Below are 23,517 nucleotides of genomic sequence, written 5' to 3' on the forward strand. Positions count from 1 at the left end.
TTATATCCCACCTTATAATTACATAAGAGCTTCCTATTGGACATTGGGTCACATGACCAGGGCCCACTTGTTTGATCACTTTTGCAACATGTCTCTGTACAGCTGGCAAAATTCATACAAGGAAAAGATATACCAACACATCTGTAGGAATCAGCACAATCTTTTCACACCCTTCCTCCATATGTCTTATATTGACAAAAGTGGGGGTTGGTAAGACCTTAGTAAATACAGGACGTAGTGGAGTGAGCCTCATGTGACAGTTATTCTATTAAATTAGCTAATATTGTTAAATTAATACATGGAACCACAGTATAGGCTATAATCCATTGGCAGTAAAATAAATACCCCCGCCTTATTCCCAACAGGATCGAAAGTCTGCTGTATATCAGACAGGTGGTCTGAAAATATATAGACAAGTTAACTCGATATCAAGTTCCGAGACAACCCATCTATGCAGGGAAAGGAAGTGACGAAGGGGGGAAAGTAAAAATAAATAAAGAACAAGATCGAGCAGGCGGCTAGTAATTGCGAAACAACTATTACTGGTCCTTCCTAGCGTCACCGGCAGCCTTGTTCTCCCTCCGTCGTTTGATTGCCTCTGGGCTGTACTCAGTATCCAGAAGATAATCCCACCACCTGAAGCTGCTAGAATAGTTACCGACAAACTTCTCGTGGTGAAGATCATGGTGGTCAGCGCCCGCCCAGAATGGCAGGAAATGATGGAGACTCCAAGGGAATTCATAACCGCTGTGTGCGTCTATAGCTTGGAACAGCCGCAGTACAATCCAAACGTACATTGTGAAAATGTGCAGGTCACCAGTTACTGCGCACCAGAGGATTGGACAGCCGACAGTACCGAAACCGAGAATCATAACTTCGATTGGAGAAGCATATTCAGCTGCCATGCCAAAGGGGGCCGAATATTGGTGGTGGATCTTGTGAATAGCCTTGTAGAGGGGACCCCAATGAAGTGCTCGGTGCGAGAAGTAGTGCCATGTATCCTCAAGCACGAAGAAGATTGCAATCTGGTAGGCCATTGTCCAAAAGGTGGGGAAAGGAACTGATGTCGAAAGGCCAAAGAATTGAGCCATGGGATGGAATAGCCTGACGACAATATTGTTAGGTGGAAAACTCAAGCATCTAGAAAGATACACACCAGATCTGAGGTAGTTCAACTGTAAAATGGCTCAGTAGGACAAATTTCGCACAATCCCATTGCTCGCGCAATGACGGAATTTTATTCTGCCAACTAGTTAACGAAAGATCTCTTGAGCTGGAAGCAAGATCAACCTACACTTTGGATTTTATAACCCTTGAGCAGGCCCAAGCTGTCTATAAAGATCCAAGGCAGGGAGCGCCCGAAATAGACGATCTCGTGCATAACAAAAGACATGATGCCAGTCGCCAGGACGTCGTTTTGCATCCAAGCATACCATGCTGTCCATAGCCTCTCGAGTACATTTAAGTGAGTATTGTATTTGGAAATTTCTTCAAACTGGCCCCAGTAAGTCTCTGGGGGAGTCGACAATAGCGTCGAATTCCTTTATCGGGTCAATTTAGATATAAAACAACCATTGCAATGACAGAAGCTTACATTGTGTTTACAAACTTGTCCTCAAGGGGCGATTGTCTCGCTTGCAATTGTCTTACCAAGAAATATCAATGTGTATGGCTTTATCGAGGTGGAAAATAGGAGAAAAAGTAGGAAGGGAAGGATTGGTTGTAAGGGAGGAAGCACCGGTGAGAAACTTTGGCTGAAAGGGTCAGAACTTGAAGGGTGTGTGTGGGCGGTATTTCAGGGACGGTGGATAAAGCTGCGCGATCAAGGACCTCCAGTCCCGAGGTGGCGAGACCTTTTTTTCTGCTGTTCCCCTTACCCAGCCCTTGGCTTTTTCTGGCGCCACCGCCTAGCCGATTTGGACCGATGCTGTGCTCCACAAAACGAGTCTCCACTGAATTGGCTGTTGTCCACTAAAATCATATTTATTGTTATTTGATTCAGCGTACTTTGCTACCCCAGGCTCATCCTTATCTATTGCCTCTCCGACACGAAGTTCAGTATCCTGAACCTAGGCTCCGAAGTAAGCGTAGGGAATACAATTCTTAGCGGCCTTGCCGGTCTCGCCTCAGCCTACTACCCATGGCGTGTTCTATGCAAACGTTATCAGATGGCTATTACCCATGTTTATCAATTATTCATCTACCAGAACACGACTCCGCGTGGGAGATAACCTGCCAATCCCTGGATTGATGCAGTCTGTTATAGAATATGTTCAAAATTATGTATCCCAGGAAACTTTAGCACAGATTGGCGGGGTGATAGTTATCTCCGCTAGCAAGCCGCAATTCAGTCTGTACACATCAAAGGAAAAGAAGCTCTGTTTTGAGGTTTTCAAGAATGATCACATGTCCTACCTGCGCCACGGTACATGTTTGCGGCAGTAATGCGACTAGACTCTGAGGCTTTGCTGCCAATCCAGCTAACAGATTGATAATGATACCCCCTGTCAGTCAAAGAGTGAGGCATGTCTCGAAGGCTGAGTTGAGCACTCAAGTGTGCAGCTTTCATATGATACATGCCAGTGCAGTGGCTGCCGTTAACGAGTCATTTCCTCCTTGAGTTGCGTGATACTTGAGATTGTATGTCTATTTAGTAGCGTGGAAGAAAAGATAGGTGTGCGGGCTATCGTGGCAATGAGTATCGCACTCTAGATACACATTTACTTCAATGATGCCATGTTCTATAAGGGTTTTCCAGAGGCGATGACAATTACGGGGGTGGGGAATATTTAAAGACCTGTTATAAAGGACCGCCTGCATTGTAAATACAACCATCGACTATGGAGTGAACTCGGTTAGACATATTAGTACATTAAGCTTAGTTGGAAAGGGACTGCGCTAAGTCCACAAGACCTTTATAATCCTATACATACTGTCGGTTAAGAGATTAGATTGTATGGGTATGCCCCCTTTGATTTTGCTGTATATAATTATATTACATTAAGTGCTGTGAATTGTATATAAAACAGGAAAGCTTATTGCCAGTTAAAGGGTTCTATTGAAGGCCTAGGGGCTTCAGAGGTCGCGAGTTCTGGAGTCTTGAAAATCTCTAATACGTACTTAGTCAAGTACGAGCCTGGGCCCTTTGAGATACGTAACGCTAAGACAAGTCTTGGATACCAAGAATGCTTCTGAGTGCTCTGTATACATATATATAACCAGTTCAGTGCCTCTTATATTGATTGGTATACTTAGGCTGTGGACACAAGGTAAATGGAGTACTACTACTACCTGAAGTACTTTCTACTATACTTATATAGTTCTACCATGGTGTAGGTAAATACCGTCTACTTCTTCTATGTAATAGACTCTTTATAAGCCATGTATAGAGAGGGTGGACATACGGAGTGGAGTATTAACAATACGGGCGCTTGTTTTACCAAGTCCCAAACTTGAAAAAAAAAATGTTATTTACGGTACGGAGTACATACGGAGTACATACCGAGTACAGAGTATTTCTTACATTGTTTAGGTCAGATTAATTGTGACATAATGACGCCATTCACACCTGCAATACAAGCATATTTCTTTTTCCAAAGAAGCCCCCTTCTTTTCTCCGCAGAACACGCTGTATCATAATCATAGGGCAGACCATGTCGGTTATTAATGAGTGAGTCAAAAGATGTATATTATCCCAAGGGCCATTTATCCATGCTAACGAACTGAAAGTGACATCTGCCGCTTAGATACGCAGCTGGATCAAATTAAGCAAGAAATCAACGACTTGCACTTTACCTCACTGGAGACCCATAAACATACGCATGATCTGAACGCCTATACAAAGCACATATCTGATCTAGAAAATGTTATCAGCTCTCTCTCTGTGCCCTCCAAGTTCCGACCGATGCTCCCCGCTGAGCACATTGTGAAATTGACTTTGAAGCTTTTCCGGTCCCCAGGTGATTCACATGGGTTGCTTTCGGATGCGTCCACGGACCGTGAACTAGAAGAACTCACGTGGCTGGCAGTTACGAAAGCTACTGTACAGACTTTAGGGGTGATCTTGAGGTCTCTCCTAGACCGGAGCCTGCTCCTCAGCGATGAAATCTCCTACTGGGACACAATCCTGGGGTCTTATTGGCACATCGGTGTTTATACACTGCAAACATTACCTTTCCGGTTATGGCGCAGGTTGGCCAAGCCTCGCCCTAGCAGGAATGATAGTGGTGCCGAGGCAAGGTTTCCTACGCCTGCCTCAGTACGATGGACACATTTTTACGAGCCCATACAGAGATGCTTTTTTGCAGGAAACTTGCATGCTCTACCGGCGAACGTACTGTCACCGTTTGTAGCAGCCAGGTCTGAGATAAGGCGGAAGCGAGAAAGGCTTAAATTAATGAAGGACCTCAATGCCCATGGTATCGGGCTCCTCATGAGAGAGTGTTTCCCTGCTCAAGCAAATGACGATAATTGTAACTTGACAAGGTGCATCTCCGCCGATGATTACTGGCGTAAGACGGTATGTAGAAGTGTGACCTTGATGGAAATATTCCTGCAGAAATTGCCGAGTGACAGTGGTCTTCTTGATCTTGGGGAAGATATCCTTTCGGCTGCTAACAAGGAGTTTGCGTGTCTCCAAACAGAGTCTGATGGCAAACACTCCATTCAAGCACCTGAACTAGTCGCTAAGCAACTCCAAGATATACTGCTTAGACTCCTTCCTGCCCACAACACCCTCGTATTGGCAAACATTGACAAGCACCGGCGCCCATCGCGTCTAGTGCGATACTGGCTTCCATTATCGATGCTGCTCCTAACGGCGAGCACCTCATTTAAGGTACTGAAGAATCGTCGCCATCAGCTAATCAGATGGGTTGCCAGTGCCGTGGAAACTACAGTTGAATTTTGGAGCAATTGGGTTTTTGACCCAATTCAAAGGCTCATTGGAACTATAAGGCATGATGAGAAAAGCGAGATTGCCTTGATGAGCAAGAACAGCCTAGAGGCCGACCGGGCAAGCTTAGAACGGATGGTAGTCGACTTCATCCTTGATCGGGGCGAACCGAAGCCCGAAGATCATGTGCTTGATATCAGTTCCATCACAAACAAGGTTAGGGAGGGAGATTTAACACCAGTACTGAGAGCGTACGAAAAAGATCTACGGACCCCCTTTGTCGGAACCGTACGAGGTGATCTTGTACGAGCACTTTTGATCCAAATTCAGAAGACGAAGGTAGATGTCGAGATCGCAATTGGCGGTATTGACGCTTTACTGAAGAGCCAGGAGCTCGTTTTCGGGTATATGCTTTATTCAATATATTACAGTAGAATGGGCTAACGGTCGCAGATTTGTTGGCCTCACACCTGGTATCTTGGTCTCGTACGCGTCTCTTCGATGGTTCTGGGGTCTCTTTGGCAATAGAAAGGGACTGAGAATGGGTAGGCGGCAGGATGATTTAAGACATGCACTGCGGTATGTAGTATGTAGTGGTGAAATGTGGGATGTGCTGACCTTGGGCAGGGCTGCTCATCGAACGTTGATATCGCCTACCCCTGCACCTACTGACGTGCTCGCATACCGAGATCATGGTCTTCTGATCTGTGACGCTGAAGTTTTGCTTCAGAAAGCAGAAGCTCTCCTAAGTGGGGCAGAGCTCCGCGCCTTTCGAGAAGATGTCGCTGACCTCATCAACCAGAAAATGGTGGTTCGGCAGCTTGAAATTGTTGGCAGATTGGGTTGGGCCTACTCGAAATGGATGCAATGATGGAGTTCTAGGGACACAATAGCCACGTTTTTGGAGTTGCCCCCGGCGAATAGTCAAGAATCTCAAGCCGCTAATTGCTTTCATTTCAAGGGGCGAGAAGACCCTTTATGGTTTTGGGCCCAAGAGCATATTTAGTTGAAGAGATCCATAACCATTAATCCAGCGTACCAACGTGTAGGTTCAACTTGGATCGCGATCGATCAGGGGGCTGATTAGCATAAAGACGTTTACAAGGTATTGGTTAACACTTTCAGTTGAATGGCATCCTATCACTATTTCCTAGCAAAAAGACCTGGAAAGAGTACTGGCTTTGATACTGCTTGTTACCAGTGATGGCGCTTAATTGGGGATGTTACAGAATAAGAGTATTGAATTAGTGCCTTGCCGTCCGTGTATATTAGTAAGATCTTCCCTCAAGAGAACTATCTCTGGACCTCAAATGCCCCAATCTACAAATCAGTAGCCATGCAATTACTGTGATTGATTATAAAGGCCGGGACCAAAGTACGTATTCTCAGAAATGAGATGGAAGTGTGGGTTATACGGCTTGTATGCACATACATACGTGTCGTATGTCCCTAGCCAGTTTAATACAGTACCAGACTTCAAGGCAAAGTTACAGTCAAAGTACCGGTCGCTCCGCCTATACATACCCATATTATTGTTGTATCCCTAGCTGCTTACTTTAACTCCGTAAATCACCCATCCATTCATCCACCTAGGCACCATTTTGTGCCGCCACTCTCTATCTTCTCTGATAAATGTCAGAACGACCGACACCTAAGATCCCGACCCCAGTATTTCAATATTCCAAGGTTGCATCTCCATAAACAGACCGCCTTCTTTACCGCGGGACGTGATCATATTGCCCACCCTCTCCCCTGATCCGTCGTATAGCGTCCCGAGTCCCTCGATTTCTCTCTAGCCAGCAAGCCTACCTTGCCACCATTTGGTGGCTGCAGCTCTCCTGCAGAAGAATCACTGAAGTGGGAAGAGTCTCAGAGCATCGATCGATAGCCTTTTCGTTTCTCTTGAAGGGTAAGAAAAGAATAAAGGACAGGAGGAAAGATACTGCGGTGGTGCCAGAGAAACTGAGTTTCCCGACAATATCACCAGCCCTTCTGTCAAGAGCTACTATCGTGAGACATTTTTTTTTTTGGCGTAATTGACTTATTCCTCGCTCCCTTGATCTGCGTAGCTCAGACTAACGCTACCTGCGTCTACTCCATCATGGCTGGTACAAGAAACTATGATTTTCTGGTGAGAGTACCACCGTTCTCCTGGTGGGCAACAGGCTAATAGATGACATTTAGATCAAACTTCTGTTGATCGGAGATTCTGGGGTGGGAAAATCATGTTGTTTGTTACGATTCAGCGAAGATTCATTTACCCCGTCCTTCATCACGACCATTGGAATTGACTTCAAGATTCGTACAATCGAACTTGACGGAAAGCGTGTAAAGCTTCAAATATGGGACACAGCTGGACAGGAGCGCTTTAGAACGATTACAACGGCTTACTATAGAGGGGCAATGGGTATACTTCTGGTCTATGATGTCACTGATGAGAGATCATTTCAAAGTAAGGGCTTACTCTCCTGATTCTAGGTTGGAACGTTTTGGCAATGGCACTGACCCTGTTTCCCAGACATCCGCACATGGTTTTCAAACGTCGAACAGCATGCAAGTGAAGGCGTCCATAAAATTCTCATCGGAAATAAATGTGACTGGGAAGAGAAGAGAGCCGTGTCGACTGAACAGGGCCAGCAGCTAGCTGATGAGCTTGGAATACCCTTCCTTGAAGTGTCAGCAAAGAACAATATCAATATCGAGAAAGCCTTCTACAATCTTGCCTCGGAAATTAAGAAAGGCATGGACACATCTAAAACTGAACAGCCTGGTTCGCAAGGTGTCAGCATAGATCAGCAAGGCCCGGGACTGAATGGCAATACAGGAGGCAAATGTTGCTGATGGGCTTGTTAGTATATTCTCTTGCTTTGACCTTTTCGATCCACCTTACAAACCTACTCTTTTTCTCCCTAAACTCCGACAAACAGCTATTCTGCCATGGACTTGAACAAGAACAAGTTAGGGTTTTTATGCTCCAGTGGACGCCGAGAGGCCTAATCTTTTTGCGAAACAGCCTTCATGTATGTCCAAATTGTGGCCGTGGGGCAGGCCGCCGTTCTGTTACGGTCGTTCGAAGTATGTTTGGTGGCATTGTTTAATCTAGTGTTACGCTATACTGGGTATTTGTGTTACAAGAAGTGACTTGCATGTTGTCATCGGGTATCAGCATAATACATCGTGTACTTTGATTTGGCAGAAGGTGCAAGAATGTGCGCTGGTAATGAAAACCTCCTTTGCTGCGTATAGCTTATTGCCTGATAAATGGTGGAGAAAAGAGGGAACAAAGTAGCCACTAGTCCCTTCAATTAAGACCGATAATTATGACGATGTGAAGAGAAGGGTAATGTATAATATACCTTACAAAATAATTTGCTCCAGAGTTCGATGCTGGTTTCTAGGGAACGTTATGCAACAATGACAAGGCCCCACAGTATAGCATAACATCTTTATCGGAAAATGCACTCCGCTTTCACATGTGGACTGGGTACATGGAAATCTTCATTTCCAAGCTTTGGAAGCGGCTTCTGGTGCCAGACACGAGCGAAACGAGCAGCCTCAAAGGAAGTGAGGAAATTAACGCGCCACATTCTCATGAAATTGACGGTTGACTGACTCAGACTGCCCGTACCCTCGAGATTTATTTGGGACAATCCTAACACAGTTGTCGGCTCTATTTGAATAACGGCGTCATCTGTTTCTGGTAAAGCCCATCTTCGGCCTCTCATAATACCATCTAGCTTAAGAAGCTTCCTGATATGATGTGAGTCCAAAGAAGGAAACGAGACGTAATTCAACTGTAGTTTCACAGGGAAGAGCTTGTTTCCAGAGGATTCTGGTTGGCGCAGTCCACTGTGGATCCCAATTGTGTGCTGTAACTTGAAATCGAACGGGAATAGCTGCGCTGCTACAGAAACATTACGTAGTGTTGAACCGAGTGCATAGTTAAAGTGCTCGCTATGTTTGACCCTGCCATTCGTGGATGCTTCGGCTGGCATATCCAATGCTGTCGTTGTAGTAGGAGCCGCTTGCCTAAGATAGAGTTCTTGCAACTCCATGACCCTTTGTTGATATTCCACGGCATAGGCCGGAGAGGTAAAGATTAGGAGCCAAGAATCGGAGCGTTGGAGCGTTTGACGATCCCGTATAGGTAGGACTGGATTCTTATTAGTAAAAGCAACTCGCGCGTTCTATCCTCGTATGTATGGATACACCTTCTTCTAGCCCCTTCAAGCTATAGTCTTTAGATTTTAGCATCCTACGAAAGTCATAGGGAGTCAATGATTGACTCGCTCCCGAAAGTACGAGCGCTGTTCTATGGCCTCGACGACTGCGTTCGCTTGATGTTATCTCCAGCTGCCCACGTTCAATGGTAACACCACAGTCCTCTATTCCCATTACAATGTCCGCGATGCGTGGCGTACTCGGTGGGTTTGTTCCTGAGACATCTTGAAGTTTCCCTGGTTTCTTGGCGGTGGTAATATTTCTTGTAGACACCCCTGAGCTAAGAAGAGAAGTGAATTTTTGAGATAGCTTTGGTGACTCCCAAAGTTGTGATACTAGTCGGCGTGTTGTGGATGCCCATAAATGCCTTCGGCGGCTATAGAACATAACGATTCACTTTGGGTGGAATTTGATGATGGTTATGTTGTTCTAAGCAGGTGAGAAAGAGAGGGGTAGGACCGACATTAGGTAAGGGGACAGCGCTGGACTTGTTTGGATTGATGGATGCTGTACGAGTGGTGGATGTTGGTACCATCTTATAGCTCGAAAACCTATGATTAGATGGATTATCTTGGCCTCTAAGGATTTATAAAGGTACGGGTCGGTGCGGGGCGCTGATCTAAATCCGCGTCCATATGTTAGATAGAAAAAAAAAAAAAAAAGAAAGAGAGGACGAATTTATAAACCACTTGTGGCTTTTACATTACCCTTCTGCCCTTAGATATTCGCGCCGAAAATCTTCTTCCTACTCCTCTTGTTATTATTCATTTATCCCTCTTATTGCTTCTCTGACTTCAAAGCAGCTCAACATCGTTGTGTAGTGAAGACGTATTGCAATGCATGCAGTATAGAGTGTCCAATCATATCTGCTACCAGAATACCTGATACGGGCGTTGACCACAGTTTACATCTTGCAACATTGTATATCATCTGATATCTCACGGATATTATTTGGTCAAGCCCGCACGAAATGTCGGAACCCCGCCTTTTCACAGTTCGACCGCTTTCTAAACAAGCGAGAAATGACCATAAAGATGCGTTTCGCGTTTATTTATCATCGTCGTCGTTGGCTGCCCTAAAGCTTCGGGCTGGGGATACTTGTACCCTGAACTACTCTGGCGAATGTGCGAAGACTGCAATAGCTTGGAGCGCAACCGAAAACATACAAACTACGGTCGTACAGACTTCAAGGACACTTCAGGACTGCTACGGCGTCAAACTTGGCGAGAAGGTATCTATTTCCAAAACCGATGGGCCTTTGGGAGAGATTGAATCAATTTCTTTTGTGGAATGCTCTGATATCGAACGAATGACGAGATATGGCCCCCTCCCGCCATCGGAAAGGCACCATTGGGCCTGGGCTTTGGAGTTTCCTCTTGCTAGATGTGATGCTCTCGCCGTTGGATTGATTTTTGATTTAGAGCTTAAGGGTCAACGAAGAAGCTTCAAAGTAGCAACCATGCGGGCCTTGAATCAAACAACCCATAGCACATTACTGCGGTTCACTGAGAATTCCAAAATCTTGATTGGCGATGATTCAGATGAAGAGAAGGGAGTCCAAGGCTTTGTTATAAAAGTACAGTCGTCTGGCTTGGGTGGAATGGGCCGCCAGATTGATAGTATCAATGAAAGCCTTGCTGATTTCAACATTGGCTCAGGGATGGTGGCAATGCCTGCTTTCTATGAGCACACTCGGGGCGTTCTTCTTTATGGACCAAAGGGGACAGGTAAAACTGCTCTTCTTCGCCAAATACAAGGTGCTGGTTGGCGAAAAGCATTCAACATTGGGTCTTCCACATTCAGCAGGAATATTGGCGATGGTGAAGCTAAGCTACGCAAGCTGTTTCAGGATGCAGTTCGTTGTCAGCCGAGTGTTGTGGTCATTGACCAACTGGACTTCATTGCTCCTAAACGGACATCGCTGGATTCCCAGTCTTTGACATCTGTTCTTTGTGAATGTTTGGACCTTGCGAGAGGTGCTATGGTTCTTGTTGTAGCTGCAACCCGACACCCCAACGAAGTTGATGATACTTTGAGGACGCCACATCGATTGGCGACAGAGATTGAACTACATATTCCTACAGCCTATGACAGAGCCGAAATCTTGCGCGCTATATGCGGATATCAGTCTCCCGTGCTGAGTGACAGGCTCATAGATATGATGGCGGAGAAGACTCACGGCTATGTCGGAGCTGACTTGTTCGCTTTACTTCAGCTTGTTTGTCGCAAGGCGCGCCAGAGACAGATCAAAGAAGCTCATTCGAATAGTTTGCCTTTACGCCAAGCTTCTATGTTTACCAGCGACTCAAGTGATGACTTGGCCACAAAAGAAATTGCGCCTTTAGAAGTCCAGGAGGCCGACGTATTAACGGCTCTACAGGAAACCCGCCCCACTGCGATGCGGGAGGTATTCCTGGAGACACCAAAAGTGAGATGGTCGGATATTGGTGGGCAGCATGATATTAAACGGCGTCTTCAAAAGGCCGTTGAGAGGCCATTGAAAGTGAGTGTCTACATCGATGATTTACAACAATGGAACTGATGACTATAGCATCCCGAACGAATGAGGAGGCTTAATGTAAACAGTAAGAAAGGCATTCTGCTGTACGGGCCGCCGGGTTGCTCTAAGACCCTGACTGTCAAAGCACTTGCTACAGAAGCGGGCCTGAACTTCATGGCCGTAAAAGGTGCTGAAATTCTAAGTATGTACGTTGGGGAGTCGGAACGGGCCCTACGGGATATTTTTCGAAAGGCACGATCTGCGAGGCCTAGTATTATCTTTTTTGACGAAATCGATGCAATTGCCTCAAAGCGCAGTAGTACGTCCCAAGGGGGTGTCAATGTGCTCACAACGTTACTGAACGAGATGGATGGAATTGAAGAGTTGAAGAGTGTCCTAGTCGTCGCCGCGACAAATAAACCGGAGGTAATTGACCCGGCTTTGATGCGCCCGGGCCGTTTGGACAATATCCTTTACATTGGACCCCCGGACTTTGAGGCGCGGAAAGAGATATTGAATATTTGGTGTCGTAAATCCGTTGTTCATCCCGGCGTAAGTTTGGAAGACCTGGCCTGGAAGACTGAAGGCTACTCAGGAGCGGAAATTGTGAGCATTTGCGAGACTGCCGGAGATGCTGCATTGGACGAGGAAGAGGAGACTGGTCAAGCACAAGATATTCGGTGGGAACATTTCGAACTTGCGCTCAAGCAAGTCAAGAGGCAGATCACGGACAGTGTTATCCAGCAGTACGAGCAATGGGGAGAATCAATCGATATTTAGATTGTGGTTACCTCATTATACCACGATTTGGCTAGATTCATGGGCAATGATAAAGTGCGTGGAAGCAACAAGAAAAGGAAGGAAAGAAGAGAGAGAGAAAAAGACACAACCGCTATACCTATATTAGCTGATACTAAGGTCGCTAAGACAGGGGTGAGAATTTGTAAATTGAATGCTTTTCTGGAGCACTGATGGATAAACATACATCGATTTCATCGAAGGACAGAAGTCTGGCCCCAACCTCCATTTTCTCACGAAAACTTGACGCTGTGCAAAGTGGGGAATAGGTCCCGGGCCAATTGGAGCTTAATTGTTAGTCTAGCCAAGATCAGCTAGCTTTAGACATCACATCCATTAGCTTCCTGAATAATTATTCAAATATCGACCCTGTTTGAACTCTTATACTACATTTTTACTATCCCTCAACCGTTAACCCTGAAGCAAACGGGATCACTGACACATTTTTGTGAAGCTACATAACAACAATTATGTCTGCGATGGTTCGAGGTCGCTCGCCAAACCGCTCACCACTTGATGCAGATCCCGAGCAAGCTTCAACCCCAATGAGGCGCACGATGTCCCCCCGTTCAGAGTCCCAACCCGGCAGCAAGCGAAGCCCATCCTTTGATCGTACCCGTCACAGCGGTTACCGCTCCAGGAGCCGGTCTCGCTCTGCTTCGCGATCGAGAATGCTGTCGAGAAGCCGAAGCCGAAGCTGGAGTAGTCGCAGTCGCAGTCGCAGTCGAGGTTCACGACGGTGTAGAGACAGAAGTTACAGCGAAACTCCTAGCCCTTCAGATAGCCTACCAAGGAGCTCAAAAGTCTGTTATTGCTCACTGTTGTCCCGTCTGTGCTCTCTGTATCTGGAGCTTACATATCATAGATTGTTGTTGAGAAACTGACAAAAAATGTAACCGAGTCACACCTTCGAGAAATATTTGGGAGCTTTGGGAGTATAGAGAGTCTAGATCTTCCCATGAACAAAGCTTGTATGTATGGGTAGACCTCCTTATCGCTCTATCGGCCTCCTAACGCACTCTTTCAAGTCATGACAAACCGAGGCACAGCATATATACTTTACGACGATCCAGCGGATGCAGAAGCGGCTATCGCACACATGCACGAGGCCCAACTCGATGGGGCTGTGCTTAATGTCTCTATTGTTCTTCCTCGAAGAGCATTTTCCCGGTCACCGCCACCCCAGAGCGGCAGGGTAAATCCCGGCCGTCAAAGGCACAGCCGTGGACAGCCATCGGACTCTCGTTATTCTCGCCCTTCTCCCTATCCTCCCAGATCGCCTCCCCACCAGAGAAGGTTCGGCCGCACTAGGCCCATGGAAAGGCATGACCTTTATCGCCCACGGACTTTATCTCGATCACGATCGCAACGTCGCTCTCGATCATCGGAACTCAGGTCAGCGTCTCCAACGAGGAGGAGGGGACAGCTGCGCTCTGGTAGCCCGCGACGTGGTAGGCGCCGTAGTCCTAGTTACAGCAGTTTTGACTACAGCAGCCACAGTGACAGAAGTAGAAGTCCCAGCAGGAACAGAGGCCCAGGTCGATATGGTCCGCAAAGGAGGTGAATGGCATGGAGCAACAAGACGAGGTTCCAACTTTCTACTCATTGGATTCTCCACGGGTTATAGGGGATTGAGCAAGTATTGCAACCATTATATCTATGTAATAGTAGAAAGAGTCGATTCAAAGGCTTTGTGCAGGGCATCGTTAGAGACAGTTCCTGCTTGACCAATATGATTTCACTCCTTACACACTAAGAGGGCACTATGCGAAGAGGTAGGTAGAAAATCTGAAATGCAGTATGCTTGTTAGGCTAAGTAGCTCTAGAAGAATGCGCACCAACCAATGTACATCGCGGCGAGGTTCTTTTTATCGGTTGCTTGCACAATTAATTCGTCTACATGGCCATCCACCGACAATGGAACGGATTCCCCCGGTAGAAGACCACGGAGTTTGTTACGAACATTTTCGAGGACACCTGCAGGCGTCTCTGGAACACTAACATGGGTGCGTCGCTTCATTAACAAATTAGCATTGCGGTGGCACTTGAAGAATAAATGTGCTTACTTTCTTCCCAATGAAGTCTGTCGTTGGGTCATGCAAAAATGTCTCGAGTACAGTCATCAGCGCATCCTCATTTTGCCGGAGCAAACCAAGGGTTATTTCGCACGTCTTCCGGAACGGTCCTGTTTATAGGGTTAACCGTGGGTGATACCTGTTAACCATGGACTTGGTCTACACATACCGTCATACCCATAAGCTCCAAATGCGTCCACCATATTTTGAGTGAGACGAAACGGAACTAGTTCGGGTTTATCGAAAGTCAAGCCCTATATTAATGTTCTCTTAACGCGGGACGGAAAGACTGAAGGAATTCAAGTTCTCACCTTGTCAAAAAGGCAGTTGAAATCAACATGCAAAATACCGCCAGTGCCCTCCTCGAATAGAATATTTTCGCCATGTCGATCTCCGAGCCTTCGATGAATGGAAATTAGAGGAGAACATATGCATAACGAGTACAGGCATACCCTAGAACGTATCCAACCATTGACATGACTGCACAAGACCGAGTATAGCGAAGCCTTGCTGCAAACCATGTTCCAGACTCTGGAAACATCTCGACAAACCACTCATGTAGGACTGGTGGAAATCTACATTCACATTAGCCTTACTGCTCGCAATTGCAGGTTATATTGGGGACGTACTTTGGTAGAATCTTGGTAGTAAACAAAGGCAATTTCGAGACCTCGGAACATGCTTCATCGAGATATTGTCCGATTTCTGTGTACTGTGGAAAAGTAAGCTATTCAACCAGATAGAGATGGTAAGGGGTTTCATAATATCTCCTACATTTGGCGCGATGCCCCGTTCCCTCAGCAGCTTGATAACAATATCCCTCAACGTTCGAAGATTATCAACCCATTCAATCAGTCCACATTCCTCATTCAAAGGTGTAACCGCATATGTTTTGATATCTTTTTTCATTCAGCTTTGACAACGCCTTCACGGCTGAGATGGGCACTTACACATGCGTCGTTTGCTTGATTCAACATCCCTTTTAAGGAACCTATTGATCATGTTATTGAACTCCATAAGGCGCTGGTCTTTGCGGAGATCATCTTTGGGCTTGCAGAGGATATTGTAAATCCTTCCATCCGACCCTCGAACGCTGATCTTCCGTGGTTTCTGGAGCGAGTTCAGGACTTGAGCATCGTCAAGAACGGCTAAGCAAAGTTAGACGTGCACGTCGCACTTATGTGCCAGGGAAACAAAGACATGACAATATACCTTCAATAGTGGTTGGGTCTCTAGGGAAAGCCCTAAACCCCTTAAGATACTCTGCATCATGGCTTGTCGGTAGAGTCGGAGTCAGCATTGCTTGAAATGGCACGACAAGTCGACAAGGGGCAACTTTGTGATTGAACCCTAGAGCCCGAGCTAGGTTGATTCTAGAGGCTTTTTCGACGCGCGCTACGCATAACTTTAGCATTTCTTCAGAGAACCTTTGCCCCTGATTTATCATCGCGCGCATATCTGACGGTGTTTCTGTCTTTAACTTCTTGTTTACTTCCTTGTACCTTGTCAGTGCCCAGCGAACCACTCTTTCCATAGGAAACAATACCGTAATTTTTTGAAGACAGTTGATACCCCTGGATGCCCTTTCTTTTGAAGACGACTTGACCACGGCAAGCACTATCCATAGCCCTTCTTGAGGAAAGAAGTTTACCGCCTTGGCGACTATCTTCGTTAACAGGTCATAGACGGTGGTGTTCGGATGGCAGATCCTTGCAACCACCTGAGGAAGAATTGTGAACAGCTGAAACTATTAGTGAATTTCCGAATCTATAAAACACTAGAGAATGCTCACCAGTGCAGCCGGCATCCGGTTGACATATTTCTTTAATTGTGAATGCATATCATCCAGACTCTTTCTCCTTTGCTTCAAAGTGTGTGTTTGAAAGTCTCTGTGCCACATTTTAATTAGCAGCTCTTCACCACCCGAATAAAACCTGACCATGAATGAAACTGAATAGATCGAAGGACAGATACTCCACTTACTCATTATTACCCCTCTTTGGATCAAAGGGCTGATCCACAGTAGACGCATGCTCCAGCCAAAGGGTGAGAACCTTGGGCAATGACTGAAAAACGTATTTGTTCCCGTGTGCTAGCGATCGGAGATAGTTGTCAATCACCAGTTTAGAAGCCTCACCGCTCAAACTAAGAATAGTTAGTATATAATAAAGAAGTCAGATGAGACATAAGAGAGCAAGGGGACTCACTATATCTGTGCTTCTTTCCCTAGTGGCTTGGCTTTCTCCGAATCTAAGATCTTGTTGTAGTGCTTTCCTAGGTAATAATGGGCCTTTTCCCACCTGATAGTAGTTAGTATGGGGTCGGCCTTAGGAAAGATTGTCAGAGTACCTTGAATGTAGGTAGATGGCCTCTCGGTACCTCTGTACTATGACATCAGACTGTGTCTGCCCGGCTCTGTCTGTCCATTTCGCTAACAAAAGATGAGCCTGAACCCCTTATATTAGTGATGACATTCCGCACAAAGTAAAAGAGATTGAGATACTACCCTGGCGGCAAGTAGGTTTTGGTGTTTTTCACGATTCGAGTCAGAGCCATCAGGCGTATTCTCTGGAGCAAACTCATTGGCAGCTATTGCGCCTTCCAACGTTTGTATTGCTTTACGATGGTAACCATCCTTCCACAGAAGCCTAGCATGCTCAATAGTGGCTGACCTATTTTTCAAACCAGCCGCATGAAGCATCGACTGATATGCTTGGTTAGTGAAATTTCCCTTGCGCAAAAGGCGAGTACTGGCAAGCCAGGCATCAGCTATGTCTGAATTGGGGAAGTTGCCCCTTATACATGCGTTAGTGTTAGACTTTATCCATTCAGCAAAACTATGACGAGAGCAACATACGTCAATTCCATCATAGCTCTCCTTAGACCAAGAAGGTATTGCTTGTCAGATATATGCCCTCCTAGAATGTCTAAACGGCGGCTCAGAGAAGCGCGGATTTTGGGAAGCGTATCCTTCTCGCTTCGTAGGTCTAAGCCAGCTATAGATTCCATCTCTGCTAAGGCGTGCAGCCTAAGGATACTGTCATGACACGACTGCAATGATGCCACAGAATTGGCATTGAGTGATTTTGCAACACCGAGTCGCAGGCCACAGATAATATCCCCAAATCTGTCATTACTTCCCTGACGCATGGCATCAAGCGCCAAGCCGACCCCGATGTTAAAATCCCCTGTTCCTTGTTGTGAGCAAAGCTGAAGATAACTGCGCAACTTCTCCCATTTTCCTGTGATCCAAGATGCCTCGATTGCAAACGGGACAAACCTAGAGCCCGGGTCAGTCGTTCGGAGGATCTCAAATCGTGTAAGAATGGCATCTGTGTCTGGGGTGAGCAAACTGCTAGGTCAATAATAATTCGCCAAAATACCTTGTTGTCCTGATTCTTTAAGACATGTGAGAAGATTCCACTGGGCATCGATATTGTTAGGCTCCTTCTCGAGTTGTAGCTCATACCAACTTTGTGCAGTAGCCCATCTTCCTGCCTTGCGATGTTCAAGCACCTGTTGGTCAATGTTAAGTGCATGAAGGTGATTTGATATGCCCTCAATGCCGTCTGGCTCATCGATTTGACTATATATATCTTGAAGACGCTGGAAAAGAGGTTCAATATCCTTAGAGTCTGTCTGTTTGTTCCTAGACTGACGAATATATTGTTCCCAGTGAAAAAGCGCTCTTGAGAATGATCTACACTCAACAGCCCTTTTAGAAATGACCTCGGGAGGTATAGAAGCTAGCAGGGATTCAACAGCCTTAACTTGGGATGCATCTGTATCCAAACGTGAATCCGGGCAAGCCTCCCTGTGGGAGCGGCTTGAGTGATAGTTATGGCTCCTAAGACTGTTAAGCTGCTTTTTCTTCCCTTGTAGCCATCTCGAAAGGTAGTCGAAAATTTCGAAAATGCTCTATACATAGAGTAAGAAGAACTTAATTCAGTGCCCATAGACCTCTCCGATGTTCCGTACGGAGCACTTACCTGACTGCACAATAGAATAGCTTCGTATATATGGTTAGTGGAGTCTGGAAGTGGGTGAGATAGAACGCTTGTCAGTTCGTAAAGCAAATCTTCCTTTTCTTTCTGAGTGCCTCCAACTATACGGTTCAGCACTGCAAATGGCAGAAGAAAGGATGCTATAGATATGTCCTGGCCTTTTACAATGCGACTAGATACACTGAACACAAGCCTCGCATTGTCACCACTCCCCTTCTGCAGCAGATCCTGCACAAAAGTCCGCAGCCACTCACCATGCGTTAGAGTGGCCGAGAATAATGGGTAAGTGCAGCTTGAGTTAACAGCGCCGACGGTGACCGTATACTTGGATGTGAGAAAGGGGGTCAAAGTGTTGCGAACCGTCTCAGGAAGCTCTGACCAACGTTCATACTTCTTATCTGCCTGAACATCGCGAGAGCGCTGAGTAACAGCTGAATCAAGACCACAGAATCTGAGTAAATTTTGCATAGCGTACGCAAGAAATCCCTGGGCCCTGGTATTAGATGCCGACAAAAACGCCTCGACAAGCACGTGTTGGAGAAAAAAAAGTATGAAGTCAAATGTCTCTTCCATGCTATCAAAATTTGATAAGACAAGTATATCTTTCTTTTCTTTGATTGAATCAACCCGATTTGGATCCAAGCAGCCGATAAGGCCTATGCACCGAGCTGATAGAAGAGTTATGACATCCGAACTTGTGTTGAACTTTACACAGCAGTCGAGCAAAGACCGAATTAACTGAGCAACGACAGGGTCTGGTTGCTCGCCAAGAACAGTGTGATGAATGAACTCATCGTGCTCTAAGAGGTACGGCACTAGCTCCGTTAGAGCTTGTTCGACGACAGTAGCGTTCTCACTTTGACAACGTCGGACAAATGCCAAGAACTGACTTCGAACGTCCATTCTTCCCTTCAGATCCGTAAGTTCGGATTCAAATTTGGACATCTCTGGAATGGAAGCAAGCGATGGCATGGTGTTGTAAACATCGTGCACTAGTTTACTGTGATTTCTCAGAATGTTCTCGACAAGTTCATAGGCACATTTCCTCGTATCCTCTGTAAACATGTCCCAATATCTGATCACGATTGATAACGTCTGGTCAAGAAGTGGCTCAATGTCTTCGTCGTGCAAGGAGTTGACTAGTACTGCCCATACTGTGAAGGCATCGTTGCACAACTCTTCGATTTCGAAGGCGGACCGCAGGCAGGCACATATCTTCACATTTTAGCATACATATCATATCGTATTGAAAGAGCTGTAGTGGCATTATATAATATACTGACCTGGGGTATCGCACTACCCACATGTCCTTTCGCGACCTTGACCATCTCTCCAATAGCTATGATGTTTCTTCTTTTTTCAACCAAGGGTTGTCTGATTTGGAAATCATTGATAGCATGGGCAAATTCGGTGATTATACCAAGAATATGCTCTTCAATGAAGTAGCCTATCAGATTCGTTCTCCTTGACGCATGCCCTGACTTCCGTGGGACGAGGGCTGCTAGGAGTTGAAGCGCACGATAGAACTGCCTTTATCAGTTCCGAACACCCAGATATTTAAGAGCAGAAATATACCTACCCTTGCTCTTTTCTCATCCCCTGAATCCCCAAGGCACTTGAATAAATGACATGCAATCAAAATCGGTTCGATCCGTACAAGCTCCGCCAAGGTACGACCTTCAAAGGCAGTATCTATTTCTGACAAAGCGGACATTGCCATATCCTGTGGATTTGGCGACGCTTGACTTAACAAGAATGCCAGGATTGCTGCAAGGTTATTTTTCTCTGAACAGATATCGAAGGGGGTTTTAGCATCCTTATAAGTCGCCCCTATCCTAGCAATAATATCTCGCTTCCGTGTTAGCACGAGATGTGGTAGTACATATAGCTCAGTCAACCTGAGGAAATCGTCCACTTTCATTCCCAGCAGATCACAGAGGTGTTCTGCCATGTAAGGACGTGATTGGAAGTTTTTCATTATTGTCACGGAAATAGTCCTCCAAAAAGGCCTGAACAAGCCCGCGGCAGTGACTGAAAGGCGTTGTGCAAGTTTTGAAATCTAGTTATAGATTTTCGTTAGAGTGCTGTTTATAGTTGATAGTAGAGCTTCCCCACATTTGACCCTAGTCAGGAAGGTGATGTGGATGGGATTTACATACTTCAGTATACGCTACCGCACAAACGAAAGGATTTGGATGGCCCAGGTATTCAACTAGGCGAAGAAGGATAATGTTCATCTCTTCATCATTGGAAAGTCTTAGCAATACATGGATGTTAGTCCATGCGACAAAACTGCGGAGAAGTTTAGTACATACGCTGCAAGGCGACAAAGTGTCAATATACATGTTTCATGCAATGACGGTTCTTGTTTTTCTGAGAGGCTTTTTAACCATTCTAAAATGACAACAAAATTGCCGCGACGTGTTTTATTATCAAGGCCATTGCAAATAAAAGCGATTATTGAGTGCCTAGAGATATGTTAGTACCGCATATTCAGAACAGTAGACCAACCGTACCCAGTGACAATCCGCAGTTCTCTGACGGAGCTTCGAAGAGAATGAAGGCAGAACTCGCCGAACACAGAAGAGGCTAGCTGCGAATAAGTCGAATCCGATGTATGCAGCAGTGTTCGTCTTAGCGTGACCATTGCGGCAATTCTGAGGCTTGTGGTACGTGGGAGTCTTGGAATAATGTAGGCCAAGATTTTGCAAAGTTCTTCAATGTTAGGACATTCTCTGCTCGACCCTACACTGTTTTCACCATCACACACATGGCAAAGTAGGGTACCATTCGACGCCATGCCACTCAGTTGTTCTAGTTCCCTAGCCATAGCACACGGTATATTGCCGAGCGTGCTAAGAAGATCGCATTTCCTTTGTTCATCAAGGCTAACAAAGGCATCCCTGCTGCAACGTGAGTTAATCTTTCGAGTGCTATGACTTGCTATGCCAACTTACACAACAGCCGGATACAGGTCACACAAGCCGCCGGGGGATGTGAAACCTATCAATGCAAGTGAAACTGCTATAAGCTGCTGAACTGTGTCTCCAGACTCTGAGTGTGGGCTGACTCGAGGTATACAGCGGCGTTTTGACGCCTGAAGAGTCTCATCCTGAACCGCTGAGCTCGAGAGCTCATGTTGCTGAAACCGGGGGTCTGATTTCGATACAAAGACTTTGAATGGCTCGAGGGAGACAGTTTTTGCACCACCACATTCTAGACTTAGACGGGAGATATTATTGAGAAACCCACGGATCGCAATCTTCCGTACAATAAGCTCAAGTCACACTATGATGAGTCTAACTACAACGGGACAATTACCTGAAGCTGTGTCTCGAGAGTCTGGAAACGGCAAGGCATCTTGGCAAGACCACTAAGTGCTGGAAAAATGGTAGTTCTGAGGCACTGGAAAAGCGCCCTGTTATACTTGACGCGGTTAATGAAGGTGTCCAAAAGCTGGCTTAACTCACTCTGTAAAGTCGAGAATTGGCAAAGTGTATCCATTGCAAAAATGTCCTCCAGGATTCGCAGCAAGCCGTACATTAGTTCGACTTCCGATGGTGAGGATACGCCCTGGTTGCAACATGATCGAATACATATCACGAACTGCAAACTTGCGCTTATTTTGTTTTCTATGAGATCTGGCTGCGGATTCTGGAGCCAATGAAAAATGAGGGTCCAGAGACGCTGGTACCCATTCAAAACCCAGGCTACATTCTGTCGAATAACGCAGTTCTTGCTTGCCACAAAAGGAGGGTTGTCATTCCCCGCTCTGAATGAATCGAGGAGGCGAAAAGTTAGATTGAAAGCGTGCGATAATGATACGAGCTTGAATTTCTTCTTGAAAAGACTGCGAGGTAGGCCGAGTCTGTCTAGATCTACAAGGAGATTTCCTTCTAGGGTCGGTAGAATGATCTTAACTTCGGAGTCAGCTCGCAGATTGAGGCTATTGAGATTCTCGAGAGAAAGCAAGACCTCTGAGGTTCGTTAGCCCAATATCCTTACCGACGGTCCCCAACGTACCCGTTGTGCACGCTTGTAAAAGCCCAGCAGTGGAATGACAAGAGGGCCAAAGCCTAGAGTGCCTATTCTGAGCACAGACTATACTCGTAAGGATACCCCTAGCTTTCCAATTGATAACTTCATTGTTCCAAATACTGAGCAACTGGAGTAACCGTACAACCAACCAGGCGTAGAGCGGCGCATACGTACTTTCCCCCAAAACAGCTGGATCAGGATATTCTGTTAGAGTTTGAGGTGCCTTCTCAATCGATACCAATACAATATCCAAACAATCCAAAACCTGACCTTGAGAATCAGGCTTTGGATCCTTGGTGCACGGTTCCAAGCCTGCTTTCAAAACGATGCATATCAATTTGCTGATATCTGTAACCTTGTCATCAAAATGGAGTTGATTATGTGTGCCTCCTGCAAGTTCTTGACGAAGTAGGGAAAATGTCTCTTTGCTCAGGCTGTGTGTCTGGTTCCCTTGGGAAGGGAGGCGCGGTGCTAACTGTGCTGCCAAGGTAATTGGGGGTTGCCAGCTGCCATTCCCTGGAGCTGAATATCGAGACGTCTCGATATCATCAGTCGCCATCTGGGGCACACCTAATCATCTTTGTATGTTAATAGAAAATTCTGAGTTAATGTTGAAATTTGGCGCTGATGAACAGTGGATTTCTACCTGCTTCACGGGGTCGTGTCCCGGGTGTTGACCCGATATCTGACCTGAAACTTACGATCTATGTATTTAATGTGTATTACATGTATTGCAAAATTTCCTGAAAGCCTTGGATGGGTCTCCTTCTATATACTAGTACTGATTTACCTTTTTCTTCTTGAGAGCAACTTCGAGTGCACTAAGCCACAGCTTTAAGCATACATTTATTGATATTTTGTATACGTTTGCTCCTCGGGGGACTGACGTTGTCTATCAGGGAGCGGTCCTGTACAATAAATATTGAATTAGTTGCATCTATTATTTCAGTTACCTGGAGCAGAGGTCGTCGACCCGGGGACTCGTGA

General features: G+C 45.9%; 7 protein-coding genes across 7 annotated transcripts; 4 read left to right on the forward strand and 3 right to left on the reverse strand.

Annotated features, from left to right (window-relative positions):
• Positions 1–246: 246 nt before the first annotated feature.
• Positions 247–1,978, reverse strand: BDV27DRAFT_126378 (sterol desaturase family protein). Its single transcript, XM_032066530.1, has 4 exons — positions 1,595–1,978; positions 1,295–1,541; positions 1,157–1,242; positions 247–1,104 (listed from the first exon to the last, which is right to left on the reverse strand). Coding segments are annotated over exons 1-4 (900 nt in total). The 5' UTR covers positions 1,597–1,978; the 3' UTR covers positions 247–539.
• Positions 1,979–3,568: 1,590 nt separating this feature from the next.
• Positions 3,569–6,150, forward strand: BDV27DRAFT_126383 (NCA2 family protein). The gene is made up of 4 exons (XM_032066531.1): positions 3,569–3,670; positions 3,730–5,298; positions 5,348–5,473; positions 5,522–6,150. The coding sequence occupies exons 1-4, from the start codon at positions 3,654–3,656 to the stop codon at positions 5,763–5,765; spliced, it is 1,956 nt and encodes a 651-aa protein (XP_031928736.1). The 5' UTR covers positions 3,569–3,653; the 3' UTR covers positions 5,766–6,150.
• Positions 6,151–6,823: 673 nt separating this feature from the next.
• Positions 6,824–8,038, forward strand: srgA (Rab family GTPase srgA). The gene is made up of 3 exons (XM_032064273.1): positions 6,824–7,025; positions 7,079–7,346; positions 7,413–8,038. Exons 1-3 carry the CDS (start codon positions 6,996–6,998, stop codon positions 7,733–7,735), a joined length of 621 nt encoding a protein of 206 aa, XP_031928737.1. The 5' UTR covers positions 6,824–6,995; the 3' UTR covers positions 7,736–8,038.
• Positions 8,039–8,166: 128 nt separating this feature from the next.
• Positions 8,167–9,835, reverse strand: BDV27DRAFT_100834 (uncharacterized protein). The gene is made up of 3 exons (XM_032064272.1): positions 9,818–9,835; positions 9,106–9,734; positions 8,167–9,047 (listed from the first exon to the last, which is right to left on the reverse strand). Exons 2-3 carry the CDS (start codon positions 9,500–9,502, stop codon positions 8,341–8,343), a joined length of 1,104 nt encoding a protein of 367 aa, XP_031928738.1. The 5' UTR covers positions 9,503–9,734; positions 9,818–9,835; the 3' UTR covers positions 8,167–8,340.
• BDV27DRAFT_126390 (putative AAA family ATPase) lies at positions 9,802–11,684 on the forward strand. Its single transcript, XM_032066532.1, has one exon. It carries the CDS (start codon positions 10,086–10,088, stop codon positions 11,655–11,657), a length of 1,572 nt encoding a protein of 523 aa, XP_031928739.1. The 5' UTR covers positions 9,802–10,085; the 3' UTR covers positions 11,658–11,684.
• Positions 11,685–12,639: 955 nt separating this feature from the next.
• BDV27DRAFT_100888 (RNA-binding protein with serine-rich domain 1) lies at positions 12,640–14,092 on the forward strand. Its single transcript, XM_032064274.1, has 3 exons — positions 12,640–13,216; positions 13,279–13,384; positions 13,442–14,092. Exons 1-3 carry the CDS (start codon positions 12,884–12,886, stop codon positions 13,975–13,977), a joined length of 975 nt encoding a protein of 324 aa, XP_031928740.1. The 5' UTR covers positions 12,640–12,883; the 3' UTR covers positions 13,978–14,092.
• Positions 14,093–14,235: 143 nt separating this feature from the next.
• On the reverse strand, positions 14,236–23,089 carry atrA (protein kinase MEC1; the record flags this gene model as incomplete). Its single annotated transcript, XM_032072375.1, has 26 exons — positions 14,236–14,427; positions 14,480–14,598; positions 14,658–14,742; positions 14,800–14,887; positions 14,941–15,063; positions 15,118–15,200; positions 15,263–15,387; positions 15,439–15,636; positions 15,701–15,983; positions 16,035–16,229; positions 16,281–16,377; positions 16,472–16,633; positions 16,696–16,788; positions 16,838–16,919; positions 16,970–17,283; positions 17,346–17,820; positions 17,872–18,406; positions 18,478–19,707; positions 19,776–20,018; positions 20,072–20,551; positions 20,652–20,748; positions 20,808–20,960; positions 21,009–21,395; positions 21,450–21,754; positions 21,814–22,469; positions 22,516–23,089. 26 exons carry the CDS (start codon positions 23,087–23,089, stop codon positions 14,236–14,238), a joined length of 7,374 nt encoding a protein of 2,457 aa, XP_031928741.1.
• Positions 23,090–23,517: the final 428 nt, after the last annotated feature.

This window comes from Aspergillus caelatus (genome assembly GCF_009193585.1).
Source record: "Aspergillus caelatus strain CBS 763.97 unplaced genomic scaffold BDV27scaffold_64, whole genome shotgun sequence".
Lineage (NCBI taxonomy): Eukaryota > Fungi > Ascomycota > Eurotiomycetes > Eurotiales > Aspergillaceae > Aspergillus > Aspergillus caelatus.

Excerpts from the sequence above, each read along its gene's own strand:
- BDV27DRAFT_126378 (XM_032066530.1), bottom strand. Across the intron at positions 1,243-1,294 it reads AGGGTTATAAAATCCAAAGT|AATAAAATTCCGTCATTGCG; the intron begins GTAGGTTGATCT and ends ACTAGTTGGCAG. Across the intron at positions 1,105-1,156 it reads GTTGAACTACCTCAGATCTG|GCTATTCCATCCCATGGCTC; the intron begins GTGTGTATCTTT and ends TATTGTCGTCAG.
- BDV27DRAFT_126383 (XM_032066531.1), top strand. Across the intron at positions 5,299-5,347 it reads AGCCAGGAGCTCGTTTTCGG|ATTTGTTGGCCTCACACCTG; the intron begins GTATATGCTTTA and ends TAACGGTCGCAG. Across the intron at positions 5,474-5,521 it reads GATTTAAGACATGCACTGCG|GGCTGCTCATCGAACGTTGA; the intron begins GTATGTAGTATG and ends GACCTTGGGCAG.
- srgA (XM_032064273.1), top strand. The coding sequence starts at position 6,996 with ATGGCTGGTACAAGAAACTATGATTTTCTG. Across the intron at positions 7,026-7,078 it reads CAAGAAACTATGATTTTCTG|ATCAAACTTCTGTTGATCGG; the intron begins GTGAGAGTACCA and ends GATGACATTTAG. Across the intron at positions 7,347-7,412 it reads TGATGAGAGATCATTTCAAA|ACATCCGCACATGGTTTTCA; the intron begins GTAAGGGCTTAC and ends CCTGTTTCCCAG.
- BDV27DRAFT_100834 (XM_032064272.1), bottom strand. The coding sequence starts at position 9,502 with ATGTTCTATAGCCGCCGAAGGCATTTATGGGCATCCACAACACGCCGA. Across the intron at positions 9,048-9,105 it reads CTTGAAGGGGCTAGAAGAAG|TCCTACCTATACGGGATCGT; the intron begins GTGTATCCATAC and ends ATAAGAATCCAG.
- BDV27DRAFT_126390 (XM_032066532.1), top strand. The coding sequence starts at position 10,086 with ATGTCGGAACCCCGCCTTTTCACAGTTCGACCGCTTTCTAAACAAGCG.
- BDV27DRAFT_100888 (XM_032064274.1), top strand. The coding sequence starts at position 12,884 with ATGTCTGCGATGGTTCGAGGTCGCTCGCCAAACCGCTCACCACTTGAT. Across the intron at positions 13,217-13,278 it reads GCCTACCAAGGAGCTCAAAA|ATTGTTGTTGAGAAACTGAC; the intron begins GTCTGTTATTGC and ends TACATATCATAG. Across the intron at positions 13,385-13,441 it reads TCTTCCCATGAACAAAGCTT|TCATGACAAACCGAGGCACA; the intron begins GTATGTATGGGT and ends CACTCTTTCAAG.